Consider the following 18,357-nt stretch of genomic DNA (forward strand, 5'->3'; position numbering starts at 1 on the left):
TCCACTCTGCTCCTCCCCAGGGCCTCCCTTTGTGTCCTCCTGGCGCTGCCATCTCTGAAACTCTGGATGACTCCAATCTCACACACAGCTCCTTCCCCCTCTTCCCACTCAGTGTCTGGCTGCTGCAGCATTTCCCAGCCATAAATTCCAGCTGTCTTCAGTCTATTAGTGCCTTTCTTCTTCTATTAGCAACTTCTTAATTAAAAACTTGTAGCCAGCAGGGCAGTACCAAGCAGGTCGACTGATGGGCTGAGGGGAAGGAGAAGCCCACAGCCAGTGCTTAGGTGGAGAATTACTGGATTTCAGTCCAAAACTTATGTAGAATTTATGTCAGGATGGATTGCAGCATCATTAGGACACGTGCATAGGGAATTAATCAACTTTCTGGAGGCCAGAGAGAATAAAAATCCCTTTTATCTTCAGAAAGCTGCAGTTCCTGAGGAGGTCAATATTCCCAGCCACAGTGGGTGGAAAGGCTGCCCCTGGAGCAAACCCCACCCCGGGGTGGAAGTCTGTGGTGAGCACTGCAAAGCAGGAAGGTGAACAGAGAAAAATTGTGGATTTCTGGATTTAATCAGCTTCAGATAACTTTCCGTTTGGTTTTGGTTGGTTTTCTTAAAAAAATAAGAATCTTGGCACTTAAGAGCTGCTGCTTCCAGCTCTTGTCTGGCATTTATCACTGTGGCTTTGCCTAGAGCACTGTGAGAACATTCCAGCACCTTGCAGTGACCCTCAGGGCTGTGTCTGCTCTAGGAAACCTCAAAGCCGTGAATTTCAGCCCGGGGCAGGTGGGGGTCACTCCTAAATGATTTCTGTGGCCCCTTGTGGAATGGGACATCCCACCACACCTGGAACCTGCAGGCACCCGAGGATTTGGGGGATTGTTTGGACTGTTTGGGTTGTTTGAATTGTTTGGATTGTTTGGGTTGCAGCCCACCTGGTGTCGGTGCTCAGAGCCGGCTGCTCCCGAACACCAGGGTGCTGTCCTGCACCACGGCCTTGTCCCCGTAGCTGCCCCTCGCTGACTCCGCGGCCACCGGGCACAGCTCCTGGTGGCACCACCTGCATGGAGAGAGCGCTGGGCTGTGCCGGCCCTGCCCCCCGCCCGGGGCCGGTGCCAACCCGAGCCGTGCCCAGGGGGGATCCTGCCCGTCAGGGAATGGAGACACCGAGCGGGGAAGGCCCCGGGGCTGAGAGCAGCCGCTGCTCGTTCCCAGCTGTGGGTCCGGCCGGGCTTGGATCGCTCCGGGGGCGGAGCAAAGCCTGGCAGTGCCCATGGAATCCTCCAGAACACTCGGGCTGTTCGGGGCTGTGCCTACCTCAGGGCAGCGCAGGTGTCTGTGGGGGAAGCGCCGGGCCGAGCCGCGTGTTCCATGAGGAGAGCTCCTGCGGGGAGGAGGAGGAGGAGGTGTCGGCATCCCCAGCCCAGGGCTCAGGAAAACAGGCTGGTGGTTTCTGCTCAGCAGTGCCTGAAGGCTGAGCTGCTTCAGTGTGAAAGGGGGGGACTGAGCTTCAGAGCTCCACCCTTGACCCAGGTGTGCATCAGGTGCCTGTGGCTGATCCCCAGCCCTTTCCTGGTCTGAAATCCATCAGCACAGGAGGGACCTGGAGCTGCTGGAGAGAGCCCAGAGGAGGCCCCAGAGATGCTGCAAGGGCTGGAGCCAGGCTGGGAGAGCTGGGGGTGCTCACCTGGAGAGGAGAAGGCTCCAGGGAGAGCTCAGAGCCCCTGGCAGGGCCTGAAGGGGCTCCAGGAGAGCTGGAGAGGGACTGGGGACAAGGGATGGAGGGACAGGGCACAGGGAATGGCTCCCAGTGCCAGAGGGCAGGGATGGATGGGATATTGGGAATGGGGAATTGTTCCCTGGCAGGGTGGGCAGGCCCTGGCACAGGGTGCCCACCCTGGATCCCTGGCAGTGCCCAAGGCCAGGCTGGACATTGGGGCTGGAGCAGCCTGGGACAGTGGGAGGTGTCCCTGCCATGGCAGGGGTGGCACTGGATGGGTTTGAGGTCCCTTCCCACCCAGCCCATGCCACGGCTCTGTGGTTCCCGTGTTGCCCTGCCTGTGTAGATCCGTGCCAGGCTGTAGGAGAAGTCCCTGGCTGCCAGCTCCATGCTCAGTGCCCGCCCTATGCCCATGTTTGTCATGAACTGCTGGAGGCTCCCGATGGCTTCCTGTGCCCTCTGTGCCGCTGGGGACAGCTCCTTAATGCCTGAAGCCAGCTCCAGCTTTTTCTGCAGAGAGAACAAGCACAGGAAAAATTCCAGTGTATCTGCCTTGTGCCAGGGAAGGGGCTGCTGGGACCCTGGGCACACCCAGCTGCTGACAACAGCTCCAGGTGGCTGCCCTGGCACAGGGGGAGCAGCCAGGGAAGGGGATGTGCCCAAAGGAAGCTCCCAGCCTTGCCCTGGGGAGGGAGAATTCCCTGAGAGCAGAGCCAGCACGTTGCTGTTTCCATTCTGGCTTCCCAGCTGCACCTGGGACCAGCTCTCATCCCCAGTTCTCTCTAACTCTATACCTGTATCAGGGCTAATTCTTTCAGGATTATATAATAACTTGCACAGATATGTTCCAGCTGTGTCCAGGCAGGAAAATTCACATTTAAAGGAGCTTTCCTCTCCAAATTGTGTCAGTGGGAAAGGCCCCAGGACAAGAGGAAATGGCTTCAAGCTCCACTGGGAGAGGTTCCAGTTGGATATTTGAGAAAATTTCCTCACTGAAAGGGTGGCCAGGCACTGGCACAGCTGCCCAGGGCAGTGGTGGATCTCCATCCCTGGAGGGATGTAAAACTCGTGTGGATGTGGCACTTGGGGACATGGGGCAGTGGTGGCCTTGGCAGTGCTGGGGAATGGCTGGATTTGATCTCAGAGGGTTTTTCCAGCCTAAAGGACTCTGTGATTCTGATGAAGATTGGGAATTTACTGTGCCAGCAGCACTGCCTGAACCCTCCCTTGGCTGAGCTGAGCTTCTGTTCTGCCACATCCCAAATCCCTTGTGAAAGCACCAGGATACCCTGCTGAGAGTCTGGAATTGTTCTTTGGGCATTCCCACACTGCTCATCCCGTGCTGTTCCCCGTTAGCAGGGATGGGACACTGCCTGTGCTGGGGGCTGTGGTCCCACCTTCCCTCACTCCAACCCCTCTCTGCAGCAGGACTGAGGGATCAGCCTGGAGAGCTTCCCCAAAGGCTGCATGTGAGCAGCTCAGCGTGCTGGGAAGTGCTGTTCATTAATTAGCTCCATCAATAACCTGCAGACGAGACTGAAGCCTGTGAGCAGCAGCTACACAGGAGGAATTTTTTATGTTTCTGAGCCTTTCAGTGCTGCAGCTCCTCTTACTGGGCCAGCGATTCCATCTGGGCTGGGCTGAGCCCACGTTTGCTCTGTGTGTTCTGAGGGCTCACATCCCAACACTTCCACACTTCCCAGTGCTGCTGCTCCAGGGGCAGAAACACCCCCAGCATGTACTGGTCAAACACAACAATTCCAGTGCCAACATAAATCCCACACACCTCCAAGGCCATGGAATACCAATGAGGTGCTCTGAATAGCCCAGAGGTTGTTGCTAATGAGGATCACAGATCCCAGAGGCATCAACTCCCACAGGCTGGGTGGGAGCCAGCACAGCTCCAGCCAAGCATGGGGACAACACAAACACCTGCTGTTGTGGCTGGGACAGACACACTGCCACAGCTGGAGGATGAACACCTGGAAATGAGGATCAGGAATGGAAAAGCATCATTTTCCTCAAGAGATAAAAAAGAACTTGTATTTTCTTTGCTTGCCAATAAGAATTTTTTTTTCCCAATTGCACTTATTCCTTTCCTAACCAAAAGCCCTGGATTTTCTGGAAGGTTTTTCCCTGCTCTCTCTGCACTTGGGATGGAGAGGCTGGGAGCTGCTCCAGGGCAATGCTCGAGGCAGGAGCAGCTCCTGTTCTCTGCTGGTTGCTGTGCTCCAGCTCAGGGAGGAGGCACCCACAGCAGCACTGCCCCGCCACCCCTCACTGCCTCAAAGGATCAGCAAAGGAGCTGCAGAGCTCAATGGTTCTGATTCCCTCTCTTCTCATGGAGGCATTTTAAGATGCTGCTTGTTTGTTTGCTCTCACTGGCTCCCAAGCCATGTGGCCAGAGTGGTTTTTACTTACAAGATTAATCATGACTATCTGAAAATACAGTGACAGGAGGAACATCCCAACCAGGGCTAAAAGCACAGTTTTGTGTCAGTGCTTGGAGCGAACACATGGCCCCACATCAATAACCTCCATTTGTTTCCTGCTGCCTGAAAATTGGGATTGTGGTCTGAAAAGGACCTGAAAACACTGTCATATGTCTGAGATTGCAGGGCTGATTTACAGCCTGAGTTGCAGCCTGAATTACAGCCCTACACAGAAATTCTTGAGGCAAGAGTTGATTCTGAGCCTTGCACAACACGTGCAGGGCTGGTGCTGAGACCCTGTCCTGGGATGTGCCCAAATTTCACCTGCAGTGACTCAAATGCAACAATCAACAAACTGCCCTGAGCTATTTTAGAGGCACTTCTCAGGTTGTAATTGAATTTGAAAGTACACCCAGGGCTCTGACTCAAAATTCCAGCTAATAAAATTTTAGTAGAACACGAACTGACTGGCCCTGTGCTGTATCCACCTGGAATTCTCACCACAGCAGAGCTGGAAGCCAGGATGTGTCCTGGACTGATCCCAAACCATGGGCAGCAGGAGAGGGGGGATTCTGCCCCTCTGCCCTGCCCAGGTGAGACCCCACCTGCAGAGCTGCCCCAGCCCTGGGCACAGCACAGGAGGGACCTGGAGCTGCTGGGGAGAGCCCAGAGGAGGCCCCAGAGATGCTCTGAGGGCTGGAGCCAGGCTGGGAGAGCTGGGGGTGCTCACCTGGAGAGGAGAAGGCTCCAGGGAGAGCTCAGAGCCCCTGGCAGGGCCTGAAGGGGCTCCAGGAGAGCTGGAGAGGGACTGGGGACAAGGGATGGAGGGACAGGACACAGGGAATGGCTCCCAGTGCCAGAGGGCAGGGATGGATGGGATATTGGGAATTGGGAATTGTTCCCTGGCAGGGTGGGCAGGCCCTGGCACAGGGTGCCCACCCCGGATCCCTGGCAGTGCCCAAGGCCAGGCTGGGTATTGGGGCTGGAGCAGCCTGGGACAGTGGGAAGTGGCAGGGGTGGGATGAGAGGTGTTTTTAGGTCCCTTCCACCCCAAACCATGCCATGATTCCATCCCTGTCTCTCACACTCACTCTTCTCCCCAGGATTTCCAGACTCATAACCTCTAGACAATATGGTTTGTCACAAACTCACTTGTGTATTAAAAACACTAAAAATTCACCTTCTCATAGTCACACTGTGCAAGGATGGGGAAGTTCTCTGTATTTCCCTTTTCCTGATGATAATTACAACCCTTGGTTCCTGCTCCTGATCACAGCCCCAGCAGCACTGGGCATCTCACCATCAGCAGAGACAACTGATAGAGGATAGAAGCAAAACCTGGAGCTACCCTTGAAATGACTTTCAGAAAACCAAGAGCTGTACAGGAACTAATGTTGCTTTCTGCAGAGCCTCTGACAATGGGCACAAGTCCTGCACACTGAGAACCCTGATGGACAAACATAAAATGAATTGTACTCGGTTTGTGTGCATCAATAAAAAGGAAATGGATTGGGGCAGTAAAAACCCCTTTACGATGGGTTAAATTATTTCCTCAGTAGACAGGATTGGGAGGGATGTTTCAAAATGAACCAGACTCCCAGACTGAAAGAATTTGGACACCTGGAGCTCAGAAAGATGTTGTTTATCACCTGTGAGTGAAAACCTGATTCTGGTGTAGAAACTCAAGCACGTTCCTGCAGAACCCTGCAGACAGAAACCCCTCCCAGGCTGCCTCTCCAGCACCTGGCTGCCCGAGGCATAAAGGAACAGCTTGAACTGGCCAGGTCTGATTCTCTCCAGAGCTGGAGCACCCTCACTGCTGAGCTCAGGACATGCAGCAGCCTCGGAGTGACAGGGACAGGGATGGCAGGGGCATTCCTGGAATGTGGAGACCTTGAAGGCAGCACTCCCCCTCCCCTGCAGCCTCGCCCACAGCGTGATTGATGGCAGCACTGAGGAGCTCGTTAATTAATGAATCTCAGCGCTCCTGTTTGTGCTCTGCGGGTCCCTGCTCTGCACCACGGCTGTGCTCACCAATGCTCCCCAGTGCTCCCTGATTATCCAGATGTTGAGCAGCTGGAGGGGCCCTCCCAGCTGCACCAGGGAGCTGCTCCAGGGTGCAGCACAGCACCTTTGTGGGCTGTTTGTTTAAATCAGTCTAAGACTGTGGAGGCTGCTTCTTTCCAAATTATTTTAGAGCCCACCCACAGCTCCTTTACTTCCCCATCCATTACCTGCAGTGTCAGCCCAAGCAGCTGTTTGCCAACAGCTGGATTTGCCCCCAGCAGATGTGCTCAGTGCTGCTCCTGAGCAGGTCTGGCTTCTTGTGTGGCGCTCAAATCATTGGAGGTATTTCTGCCTCCCCAGAAGTTGTGTGAGAGGGTGGCAGGGGGCCCTCACCCCTGGAGGGCACAGAGTGCTGTGCCCAGAGCTCAGCTCAGCTGGGGGTGGCATGGGACACAAGCTGCCAGCTGCAGCCACTGTGAGAGCTGCTCTGGACTGCTCTGTCCCGTGCCCAGTGCTGGAGGACAGCACTGTCCCAGACTCTGCCCTTCTCATGGCGAAGGTGAAGGCTGCACAACACCAAATCCAGATGCCCAGGATTCCCCTGCTGTGCCTGGGCTGACAAGATTTGGGTTGCTGTGTCTGGATTAATAATGTCACCTCCGAGACAGCACCCTCTGATCCTGCCTCCTGTCTCCCTTTTTGGGATGCACCAAGCCAGATGCTCCTTCGCCTTCATCAAACTGAGCTGCTTTGAACTCCTGTCACTCTTTAAAAGTGGAGCCAGAGAACAGCAAATCCAAAGAAGCAGAAATGGAATTCCTTTGGCTCTTTCCATCTTTTCAGGGAATAAAAATAGAAAGTCATAATGCAGTAGATAGCCCTAGTGAGGTTCAATATTCAGCAGTCCTGTGGTGATTTTCCAGTTAAGACACAACACCACAAAATTATTTTGGATTCAGGAAGGTGAGTCACATTAAAAATACACTTATTTTGGTACCTGTGTTGAGGAACTCTGACAGTGCCAAGCTCCCCACTGCTGAGCTGAAAGCACACAAGCATCCCAAGATTAGCACTGCCTGCATCCTGCTTTTGGAAGAGCTATTTAAGGAGCACAATTGTGAGACACAATCCCAATTGTTGGAATACTTGTCTAAAGCTTCAGTTTGGGCCTGTTCCCTGCCAGCCTCAGGCAGGAGCACAAAGCCCAGAGAAGGTGAGGCTGAGCAGGGCTGGGGCTCACCTTCACTGTGGACAGGAACACAGCCATCACCTGCCCTTGGCTCTTGGCCAGGGACCGCAGCACATCCAGGGACAGGACATTGGTGGTTCCCTCCCATATGGACAGCACCTGTGTGGGAGAGCAGCAGGGAGCCTTTGCAGTGACTGCAGCAGAGAAGGGGAGTGGGAGGGAACAGACACAGGGCACACACAGGCATATCAAGGATATCTCCAGAGATGTCTGGTCTCACAACAAGTGGAAGGGAGCAGCAAGCCCAGCTCCATTGCTGTGCCAGGAGCAGCCTCAGCACCAGGAACACCTCCTGTCCTTCCCTGGGCTCAGCAGGCAGGCAGTGAGGGAAGAGCTGGCACACCTGGAGTGAGCCTGGGAGGGCTCTGTTCTCCCTTGGGTGTGTCTTTAGCAGGGAACCAGAGTGCAGTGCAGGGGACTTGGTGGCACACAGGACCTTGTCCTGCCACCCTCTTACCAGAGCATCCCGGAGTATGACTGGCAAGCCTGTGTCCTCCATGTAACCCTGGCCCCCAAAACTCTCCATTGCCTCAATAGCCACGGCAGAAGCCTGCAAAATGCAGAGAGCTGGCATGATCCACAGAGCCTGAGGGGAAAATCCAACCTCCCACAGCACACAGCAGCTCCTGCTGGATGGGCTGACTGGGTCCTGCTCATCTCCTGAGGCAGGTTGGTCATTACCTGCAGGAGGAGCAGATGGGAGCTGTTGCATTGTCATTTCAGGGTTTACCTCGGGTCCCTCCCCTGATAATTCCCTCCCAGGTGTGTCAGTCACCTCTCCTTTCCCCTCCCAGCACTGTCTGTCAGTCCTGGCATTCCAGAAGGGATTGGCATATTCACAGGATGCCCTCTACCCCGGGGGGCATTGGGCCATCCAGGTGTCCTTTGTCCCTTTGTCCCTCCCCTCCTGTCCCTGCTTGGTGGCTCCCTGCCCCTTCCCTGCCCCTCTCCCCGGGGTTAAAGGAGCAGCAACCACGGGCTCAGGGAGTTCTGCTGGAGCTGGTGCTGCATTCAGAGGCCTGTGGGCCAGAATAAAGCTCTGCATCCAAACCCTCCATCAGAACCGACTCCTTTCCTTCACCATCCCCTTAAAGCTTCTCCACAGAGGGAAACCTGAGGAGCAGCCCCTGTTATGGGGGGAAGCTCCATCCCAGCACCACCAGAGCTCCTGCAGGCCTGGCCTTGTGTCCACGGGCCCAGTGCAGCACCCAGGCAGCCCAAAGTGTCTGTGGGTGAAACACCACACACCCACAGCCCAAAGTGTCTGTGGGGTGAAACACCACACACCCACAGCCCAAAGTGTCTGTGGGTGAAACACCACACACCCACAGCCAAAAGTGTCTGTGGGGTGAAACACCACACACCCAGCCAGCCCAAAGTGTCTGTGGGGTGAAACACCACACACCCAGCCGGCCCAAAGTGTCTGTGGGGTGAAACACCACAGCTGGTTCAGCACCAAGGACCAGACAAGCTCAGGCACCTCCTGTCCAGCTGTACTGGTAATTATTCCAACAGGGAATGAATCCTGAGTGACACAGAGAGGGGACCCGCAGGAGCAGGAGGCTCCAGAGGAGGAACTGCTGCAGGTCCTGCAGGTATCCCCTGCTCTCCCTGCTCTGTCACTCACTCCTCCTCCCAGCTCTGTGCTTGCCAGCATTCCACACTGGGCTAATCAATGTGCTCCATACCTGCTTCCCTGTGTACAGCTTGGCCACTGGGATGAGCAGCCTCAGCAGCAGCTGCTCCTGCTCACTGGCCAGGTTGGTTTCAGTCAGGCCCAGCAGGCGAACGATGTCCATGAGCAGCAGGAATGCCCCTCTCACCTGCACCTGTGAGCACAGGACAGATCCCTGGCAGGGGTCTGGGACTCTGCTGACTCCAGGGGAAAATGCCACCCCTGCCTGCTCAGACCCACAGCTTCAGGGACTCTGAGCAGCCAAGGCACAAAGGATGGAATATCAAAGGTTCTCTGCCACTCTTGGACACTGTGATGCAGTAAAGGGGGAGTGCACTACATCAGGCCTACTTGAGCCTTAACAAAGCTCCTAAAAGGCATCCAGGCCCCAAATCTGCATGTTTTCAAAAGGTAAGGGATGTGAGATGATGGTCAGCCTCTGAGCACCTGGAGCTGCAAAGTCTGTGACAGATTTCTGCCTGAGCAGGTTACTTCCTTGGCAAGTTTTGATTTGGGAAGCATCAGGGTACAGAGCTGTGTGTTGTGGGACAAGGTAGGACCTGCCCTTCCATTCAGAGAGGGAGCTCTGCCACAGGCAATGAGATGCTGGAGCCTGAAGTCATGTTTGACAGATGTTGACCACCTTCCCCCACCTTGCAAGAGAATTTTTAAATACTGTTTACTGCCCATCTCCTGGGACAGGATCTCCCAGGGAAGCTGGATGAGCCCATACCAGTCTTGGACAAGAGTCAGGTGACTGTGGTGTCAGGCCTGAACTCTGAGGCCAACACCCAACCTCAGAGGTCATGGCTTATCATAGTAAGGGCACTCCTTTCTCCCAGGGAAACTCCCAGGTAATTGTTAGGACAACCTGAAGTCCAGCAGAGGAGTTAGGTCTGTTATCAGATCAAATCCCACTAGAGTAAAACCATTCCCTTGCTGCATCCACTTTGCTGTAGCAGGAATGGCCTCCTAAATCTGAGTGCAGGCAGGCTGTGCTCACTCACAGCACAGGATCTCTGCCCTCTTTCCCTCCCAACAGGTCCAGCTTGGCTCCCAGAAGCCTCACCTCCATCCGGGCCATTGTCTGCACGTGCAGGGGATGGTTCTTGAGCAGCTTCCCGAAGGCCACGCGCTTGCAGGCGTAGTCCCTGCTCAGACTGATCATCCTGGAGGGTGGGAACAGCACAGGGAACAGCTACACCAGCAGCTTTCCACTTCTGAGCATTCCCTTCCAGCCCCCTCCACCACAAGAGCCCTGCTCAGCTGTACCACACCTGTACAGGTCACCCACCCACAGGTCACCCTCCTCCTGCAGCACTGCTGGCTCCAGGCCTGGCCCACAAAGGGGACACTTGGCTCGATGCCACGCACTGCAAAGTGCCCTTGTCCTGCTCCTTCAGCCCTGGGGGCATCTGTGCTGCCTTCCTTCACCTTCTCATGGCAGCCACTGCCCCAATGACGTTGTGGATCCGAGTGATGTTCAGCATGTTGGCGATGGCGGCCACTCCCCGGCCCTCTGCAGAGATCTGCAAGGAACAAGGGCTGACATGAGCCTTTCCTTGGATAGGGATGGATATGGGAATGGAAATGGTGTTAACAGACACATAGACATGGCTGTCCACTCTGCCCCTGCCTGCCCTCAGGCACTCAGAGACCTGCTTGCTTTCAAATACATTTGTCTCATTTTAGCCAAGTCTGTGGTGTGATGTGGCTCCCTTGGAAGTGTCCCAGACCAGGCTGGATGGGACTTGGAGCAGCCTGGTCTGGTGGAAGACGTCCCTGCCCATGGCAAGGGTTGGAATGAGATGAGCTTTAAGGTCCCTTCCTACCCATCCTACCCTGGGATTCTGTTTTTATGACCAGAGAAGTGGCTTTTGGAGACCATGTCAGCATGATCAGTTCTGGTTCCTGCTTCTTGCTCCCACCTGCACACTACACAAACTGTCCCTCTGCTGGCTCAGGGCGAGAATTAGAGAAATGACTAGCCTAAAATAACATATTTATATTTTTTTGTTGTCTTCTCTCACATCTTTTCCTGAACTCTTCTCAGCTCTGCCTCACACAGAGCCCCACCAGTGATTTGTTCTGTGATGTGGACAGCCAAGCCACAGAGGTGGAAGAGAGGAAGTTTTCCAATTGGGATCTCTGCTAAAAGCCCCAGGAGTGAGTGCCATGCCAGGGCAGCCCAGTCCCCAGGGCAGGGGAACTCTTACACACCAGCTCTGCTCTGGCTCCTTGCAGCCACAGCTCTGCTGTTGCCATCTGCCTCGTGCCCAGCTTGTCCTTCAGCCTTTGCACCTGGATGTTGTTCAGCTTCCCCTGCTCATCCCGAACCCTCAGGAAGAACAAGGACAGGCCTCTGGAGCCCTGGGTACACTGCAAGGCACAGAGAGGATTCTATTACAATGCAACAAGGAAGAAAAAGAATGCCCCTGCTCCTTCCCCTGGCTCCCCAGCCAACAGAACTGGTTTACCTGTCCTTCAGCATCTGCTATCCTGGCCAGGGTCAGTGCCATGTCAGAATCAGCTGCTGATGTGAACCACTTAAACCCATACAGACGATAGGTGCCATCCGGCTGCTTCCTGGCCACGGTCTCAGTGCCATTTGCTGAAAAAGAGGAGAAAATTTCCTGGTCTTGTGGGAGCTTCTGTGTCAATCAATGCTGATTTTACAGCATAAGCAGCACAAACTGCCCTTTAAGGCACTTCTTGCTATGAAGATGGAGCATGGGTTAGCTGTTAATCTCTTTCATTGACCCTCGATAAGAAATCCAGTGTGTATAATCCAGTTCTTCAGGAGTTACCTCAGCCAAGAACACAAAGGGCTCTGTGTGCACAAGAGGACAGAGATTGGGTCTTTTGTTGGTTAAGAAGCAGAGCTGTGCAGAGGATTTGCATGATTTCTGCTGAAGTCCTAAAGCTCCCTGGCTTTTTAGGTTCCCCACATCCTTTGTGTTCTGTCCTCACTGCCACCCCTGCTCCCACCCCACAGCACGTACCGACATCGGAGCCACCCCTTCGCTCTGTCATCCACTGGCCAGAGGTCCAGAACATCTCAGGGTCACGGGATGTCAGACGGTCAAAGGCATTTTTCAGAGACCCAGGAATCCCCAGTGACTGTTTGAGGGGAGAGAAAATAAACTGAGATGCTCATAACACAATAGTTGACGTTACCCAGTTGCCTTAACTGCTGTGTTCAGGGCTCAGCCAGGTGGGTGTCCTGCACTGCAGAGGATCTGCAGGTGCTGCTGAGAGCCTGGGAGCCAGCACAGCTCCCACCAGCTGCTGCAGCACTGTGCAGACAAGGAGCAGGCTGTGTTACAACACAAAGTGCTGAGCATCCCTATCCCCTTGGATTTCTGGGGAGAGAGGTCTCAAACAGCCCATGTGCCAGGTTCATGTATGCTGGATGTCACCAGCACCCAGAGACATCAGGGAAGAGGGAACTTGCCTCGTGCTGCTTTAAGTTATTGTGAATTTAAATGCCCAGGGTTGGCTACCTAAGGGATATTTTCCTCTCAATCCTACATAGCCACTGAGGCAATGCCAAGGGGGGGTCACTAAGATGCAAAGCCAAACGTTCCAATTGGTAAAGTCTTGGTGGTTTGGTGAATTTACACGAGGTATGGGTCTGGCCTATTACACTTAACTGCCACTCCACACAAATATGGGAAAACAAATTGTCTTGTAGTAAAAATGTATTCATAGGATGATAGAAAAACAGAATGGTTTGGGTTGCAAGGGGTCTTAAAGCTCACCCAGTCCCACCCCCTGCCATGGCAGAGACACCTCCTTCTATCCCAGGTTGCTCCAAGCCCTGTCCAACCCGGCCTTGGACACTTCCACTTGGGACACCTTTCCAGCTACCTGCAGTGCCACAGGTGCCATGTGCAGCAAAGGTTTTATTGAACACAGTGCTTTCAGTGAATATAAAAGCTGGCATGGGCACAGAGGCTTTGTACCTCATGGAGAAGGGCAGTGGGAGACAGAGCTGAGTCACAGAGCAAGGAAGGGCAGTGCCCAGAACCAGATGGATCAGTGCTCCTGCCTCTAACCTGCAGTGCCAGGACGTGGGCTGTGCCCTCAGGGACCAGCCAAGCTCATACCTCAATGACTTTGGCTGCCCCATCAGTCATGGCCAGTGGACAGCTGAAACCTCCAGAGGAGCTTGAGAACAAGTACAGTTTGACAGCCTGGTACAGGCGGCTGGGAGAGGGAGAGACAGAGGGAAAACAGATGGGTTACACAGCAGTGCAACAGCACGAGGATAAAATACCTTGACTGGGAAGAGAGGAAAAATTACAGCCAGAACCAGTGAGGATCAGACCACTCATTTCTGAGAGGGCAAAATCTGTTCCAGCCAGGAAGAGGGAAGAGGAGCAGCAGAGTTTCTCAGTCCCAGTGGGACAGCCAGCACCAGGCCAGCTTGTGCAGTTTTTAACAATAAGAAATGTGGGTCTGTCTCCATGGTCTGGAATACAAAACACCTGTGAGTAAAATCCCACATCTTCAGCTGCATTACAACTAACACTCACAAAGCTGGAGTGGTGCAGGGAACTGCCAGGCCCCACAATCAGGAAGGTGACATCAAAGAATATTATGATCAAGTGTGGGCCATTAGTTATGGCTTATCATTGGTGAGGTGGAACATTGCAGTGGACAGACAGAGCTGCTGGGGACAGCAGGAGGTGTGCTGGTGTCCGTGCAGCATCTGCTACTGGTTACACAACCAGCTCAGTCCTGCAAAACGCTGAATAAACCTTGCTAAGAACAATCAGGAAGGCCCTGAGTCATTCCCAATTTGCCCCAGTTACCTCCAGTGGGTGTATCTTCTCTCATAGGCCTCAGCAATCAGCCCTTCTTCCGCTGAAATCTCCTTCATCCTCCTCCACGCCAAGCAGGTGTGGATGTGATCCACGCGCCGCCCCCAGGCGTCGAACTGCCGGAACACGGGGGGGTTCAGCTCACATTCCCAGCCCAGAGGCTGGATCTCGTTCAGCAGCCGCTTTCCAAACCTCTCCAGGTTCTGATGCATCTCCTCCAGGACCTGTGGGGCAGCAAGGAGAGCCCTTCAGCACATCCCAGCCTCAGACCCAGCGGGAAGGGCAGAGGACTGACCATGCTGCCCTGCAGTGCCAGTGGTCTCCTGCCACTTGGCCCTTCCATGCATTCCATAACACAGCACGACAGCTCCCTCAGCCTCTGCTGGCACAGCTGTGCTCTGCTGTCACTTTTTCTCTATTTTCCCTCAAAATCACTTTTTCAAGTTACTTTTGGCAGTGTGTCTGGATTCCACAAAAGACAGAAGCGCTTTAGTGTCAAGGCTGAGAATGACACAGATGCACTCGAGCAGGGGGGTTGGACGAGACGGTCTCCAGAGGTCCCTCAGCCACTCCAAGATTTACTGCTGGAGAAGAATGCCAGGGGAAAGGCTGCCAAAACCAGAATGCCTTCATCTGTGCAGGAAAACTTCCACTGCGCTCAGCAGCTACCTGCCTGTCAGATGAGAAAAGGAGGGATGGAGCAGCCTTTTCAGCTTCAGCCTGGCACACAACATGTCTAGATTCAAATTCCCACCCCGCACCCAGGGATCCTTCCTGAAGGGTTCATTCCCTCCTGAGGGATTCATGTGCCCTCGTTTCTGCTGGGCTTGGCTGACCTGCATGGAGTAATGTGTCTGTAGTTAATGGAGGGAAACCAGCACTCAGAGAGGAGTGATTGATTCCAGCCCCCTCAGATCCCTATTTCAGGGTGACAGGAATTGCCTTTTGCAAGTTCCCTTTCATGCCCAGGAGTAAAGCCAAGTGAAGTTACCTAGATTTTAAAACCTGAATATTACATTACTAAAATCAGGCAGGAGGACCCAACCTTCAGCCCTGTTGCACCTCATTGGCCTAAACACATCCAAGACTGTGTTGGGGTCAAAGAATCACCTGATTTGCTTCCATGAGAGGAATATTTTTTACTGTTCTCTGTCTCTCAAGAGATGCTCATTCCCTCCTCAATAAAATAATAAAGGAGATGAATGCCATAATTGCTGTACTGAAAATCGTGCAATAATAAACCCTTATTAATTTTCTGTTGATGAAGTACAAACATGGCTTTTTCCTTTCCCTGCCTGTCCCTGTATTGACCTTCCATTAATCCACACCCTGTGTGATTGATTCCTTCCTCCCTCTGCCATTCCATGTGCATGATGAGGTTCAAACACACATTCTCCAGGTGCCACTCTGGAAGTCTCCATCCTCAGACCAGCCAGTTTTCCTTCAGCAGAGCAACAAAACAGTGTTAAAAATCACAAAACAAGCCAAACCATGCACGAGAGCCTGTCAGCTGCTCCAGCTCATGCCACACCCATATTTACCATGGGCAACCTCTAATCTTTATCACTGACAACAATTTGAAGGTTGTTTCTGAGGCATAACCCAGGAATCCAAAGTTCATGGGCTTTGCTGAAGCACAAGACTCTTTGAACTGTTGACCTGGTGGTTTTTTGCAGGCAGAAGAACATGAGTCTGCCAAGTAGATCTCTTGGTCTGGGTTCATGCAAGGAATTCATACAACAATCCCTTCGCCATCATCCATATTTCCTAAAACCTCCCAACTGCTTCACTGGGAGCTCACCACACACAGCCTGCCAAACCACCAAATTACCCAAAAAAATGTGTTTATTTCCAAGGTGAAGGAACGAACCCAAAACTCCTACACTTGTGACTGCTGAATGTCACACACAGCAGCCTTGGTGCTCCAAAGAAAGGACACTGGGATGTGGAGAGGACAAAATCATTTGGGTCAGGGCTGAGGCTGCTGGGTCATCTCATTCACCCTAATCTGTCCTTTGATGTCCCAGGCATGAAGATATGGGAAATGTAAAAATTAATGCACATTAGGAGTGCCAATAGATATCCTTTATATTAAAGGATGTGTTTTCAGGGCAGCAAAGACTGACAGATCCCTCTTCACAACAACACCCAGAAAAAGCAGATGCTTAATTCAGTCCTCTCCTTAAATCGCCTCCAAACAGAGAAAGAAAATTTTTGTGCCATTTCAAGAAAATTTCTGTGTTTGCCGTGGAATAGCACAACAGGAGTTCGGTGGGACAGCCAAAGCTTCAGGGGGTGCTGCTGTCCTGGAGAGGAAGGTGTTCCCATGGAGAGCAGGCTCCGTGCTGCAGGGCTCTCCTTTCCTGCAGTGAGGCAACACTGCCCCGCTGGGACTGAGTGAAGAAACGAAAGGAAAATCTGCTCCCGGTTCTCTGGGAGGTTTTGGAGGAAGGAGTGGGAGCAGCCTCGTTGTTCTGATCCTTTTATTCTCTGGGAGACCTGAATCATGCTTCTTCCAAAGGTGCAGATTAGAGCAGGACCTTCATGGTTACCCAAAGGCATTGTCCATTCTTGTCTTTTTTGCCAAGAAGGCCATGGTGGTGCTTAGGGAGGCCTCACTCCTCTCTTTTGGGATGGCTGTGACAAGCCCCCAGCACTGCCACCTCACTCTTCCCACACTGTGACTGCCAGGCCTCACAGACCTGGAGAGCAAGCAGGGGAAGTGGGAGCCTCACTGACAGCCAAGTCCCCTCCCCTCTGATCATGTGGTGGCTTTAGGAGTCATGGCATTGCTTCTGCTGGAATAAAGCATGGAGAGAGGTCACACTCTGCTCCATGAAAAGCGGGAAGCACTTGTGGCCCTTGGGGTGATGGCAGAGGCCAGCCAGAGAGGTGAGCTTCTTCCCAGGGCTTCCTGTAGGACTGGAGCCCACAGCACCGACATCCAGAGCCTGGGGCCTCACACCCCCATCTGCACCCCTGACATCCATACAGAGCCTTTCCTGGCTGAAAAAATGAACCCAGAAATGCCACCAACCTGTGCTGGGAGCAAGCAAGCCCCGAGGGGCCTTTCCACCTTCTTGAGTACTTGGCTGGCAACAGCCCAGTCCTTACGAATTTTCTTTAAAATCCCTCTTTCCCCAGAAAGAGAGGTGGAAGAACAAATCAGAGTTTGCAAGCATCTTAGTCTGATTCCTCTCTCAGAAATTCCTTCCTCTACATAACCAGACAGCAAATGCCCGCACTGACAGTCCCAAAAGAGCACTGCAACACCCAGCCCAGTCGCAGGAGCCCACTGAGCCATTGCTGTGTGTGTCCTGGCAGTGTTTGTCACCCCTGCCCTCAAACACAACAGGTTTTAAGGAATGCTGATAAATTCCCTCCAGTTAAACACTCAAAGGCACAAAAAGGCTCAGACAAATGTTCAATTCAGAGTCTGAGGCAGGGGCTCAGCAGGGTACACGCAGGAACACAAACTGACCTTGAGAGGAAGGTGTGTTTTCAAGTAACTCTGAAGCAAAGTGTCTTCCAAGTACGGGTTCCCAGTCTTAGGCTGCTCTTGGAAGAGGGCCTCTGTGTCTCTCCTTGCGAGGTGCATTTCCGAATCTTCTAACATTTGTTTTTCCTTCATGCCGGCCTGTTGCTCCTGCCCCACAGTCGTGTTGACTCCTTTAACAGTCAGCATTTGGCAGCTGCCCCAAGGCACAAAGTGACCTGATTGCCACGATTTGCAGGTGACACTGGATCTCCACCAGGGCAAACGACAGGCAAACATGATCCAGCACAGCCCTGGGGGTCACGCACACAGCTCTTGTTTGCAGACACCCTTCCTCGCCCGGCAGCAGCACAGTCCTGGTTTGTTTGTGTGTTGTGAAATTATTCTTGTAAAATCAATGAGGTCTTCTCTCCTCCCTCAGGGAGGAGCTTTCCAGCAGCTGTTGTTAACTGTTAACTGTTGTTAACAGCTGTTTCAACTGTTTCAACTGCTAACTGAGGTTAGCAGCTGAAAAGGTCTTGGGAAAGAGATCAGAAAAGGGTCTGGAAAAACACAAGTGTGTTTGCTGTCCTGTCAGCTGGGGAAACCATCATAACTCGACAGACTGGAATTTCCAGAGCTGGGGGACCTGGGAAGGGAGGAGTGTGCTCTCACGAGCATCCCCCTGAATTGCTTGGACTAGAAATGAAAAGGAAAAAAAATAGGTTTCGTTTTCTGAAGGGTAACAAATTGCCTGGAGACGGGAAGAATCGGTACAGGCAGATTATTCTGTACATAAGATACAAGTGAAACAGAACCCATCGTCCTTGCCTAGATTTGACACTGGCTCCAAAACACTCTGCTCTTGGTGAAGTTCCTGATGCCTTTGAGTTGGGATGATACCAAGTCTCCCTTTCCCTAGAAAAATATCAGAGTATTCTAAGAATGTGGATTTGAGCAACTTCAAACTG

At 53.1% G+C, this 18,357-nt stretch overlaps 1 protein-coding gene across 2 annotated transcripts; it reads right to left on the reverse strand.

Moving 5' to 3' along the window:
• Window positions 1–396: 396 nt before the first annotated feature.
• Window positions 397–17,782, reverse strand: LOC102066930 (acyl-CoA dehydrogenase family member 11). Of its 2 annotated transcripts, none has more exons than XM_074554548.1 (15): window positions 17,393–17,781; window positions 13,903–14,135; window positions 13,195–13,294; window positions 12,088–12,205; window positions 11,563–11,696; window positions 11,306–11,464; window positions 10,520–10,614; window positions 10,155–10,254; window positions 9,099–9,239; window positions 7,868–7,960; window positions 7,402–7,509; window positions 2,061–2,232; window positions 1,320–1,386; window positions 938–1,062; window positions 397–524 (listed from the first exon to the last, which is right to left on the reverse strand). In XM_074554548.1, the coding sequence occupies exons 1-14, from the start codon at window positions 17,684–17,686 to the stop codon at window positions 951–953; spliced, it is 1,926 nt and encodes a 641-aa protein (XP_074410649.1). In that variant the 5' UTR covers window positions 17,687–17,781; the 3' UTR covers window positions 397–524; window positions 938–950. The 2 variants fall into 2 exon arrangements, with proteins under 2 accessions (XP_074410649.1, XP_074410650.1); XM_074554549.1 differs by lacking the exon at window positions 397–524 and adding an exon at window positions 555–855 and having other exon boundaries at window positions 17,393–17,782.
• Between the last annotated feature and the right edge of the window lie 575 nt (window positions 17,783–18,357).

Source organism: Zonotrichia albicollis, chromosome 18, assembly GCF_047830755.1.
Source record: "Zonotrichia albicollis isolate bZonAlb1 chromosome 18, bZonAlb1.hap1, whole genome shotgun sequence".
In the NCBI taxonomy this organism is placed as follows: Eukaryota; Metazoa; Chordata; class Aves; order Passeriformes; family Passerellidae; genus Zonotrichia; species Zonotrichia albicollis.

What these genes read in the sequence shown, in the direction of transcription:
- LOC102066930 (XM_074554548.1), bottom strand. Translation starts at nt 17,686, where the DNA reads ATGTTTGCCTGTCGTTTGCCCTGGTGGAGATCCAGTGTCACCTGCAAA. An exon ending in TGTTCCTGTCCACAGTGAAG is followed by an intron (nt 2,233 to 7,401) that starts GTGAGCCCCAGC and finishes TTCTCTCTGCAG; the next exon opens with AAAAAGCTGGAGCTGGCTTC. An exon ending in GACACCTGCGCTGCCCTGAG is followed by an intron (nt 1,063 to 1,319) that starts GTAGGCACAGCC and finishes CTCTCCATGCAG; the next exon opens with GTGGTGCCACCAGGAGCTGT.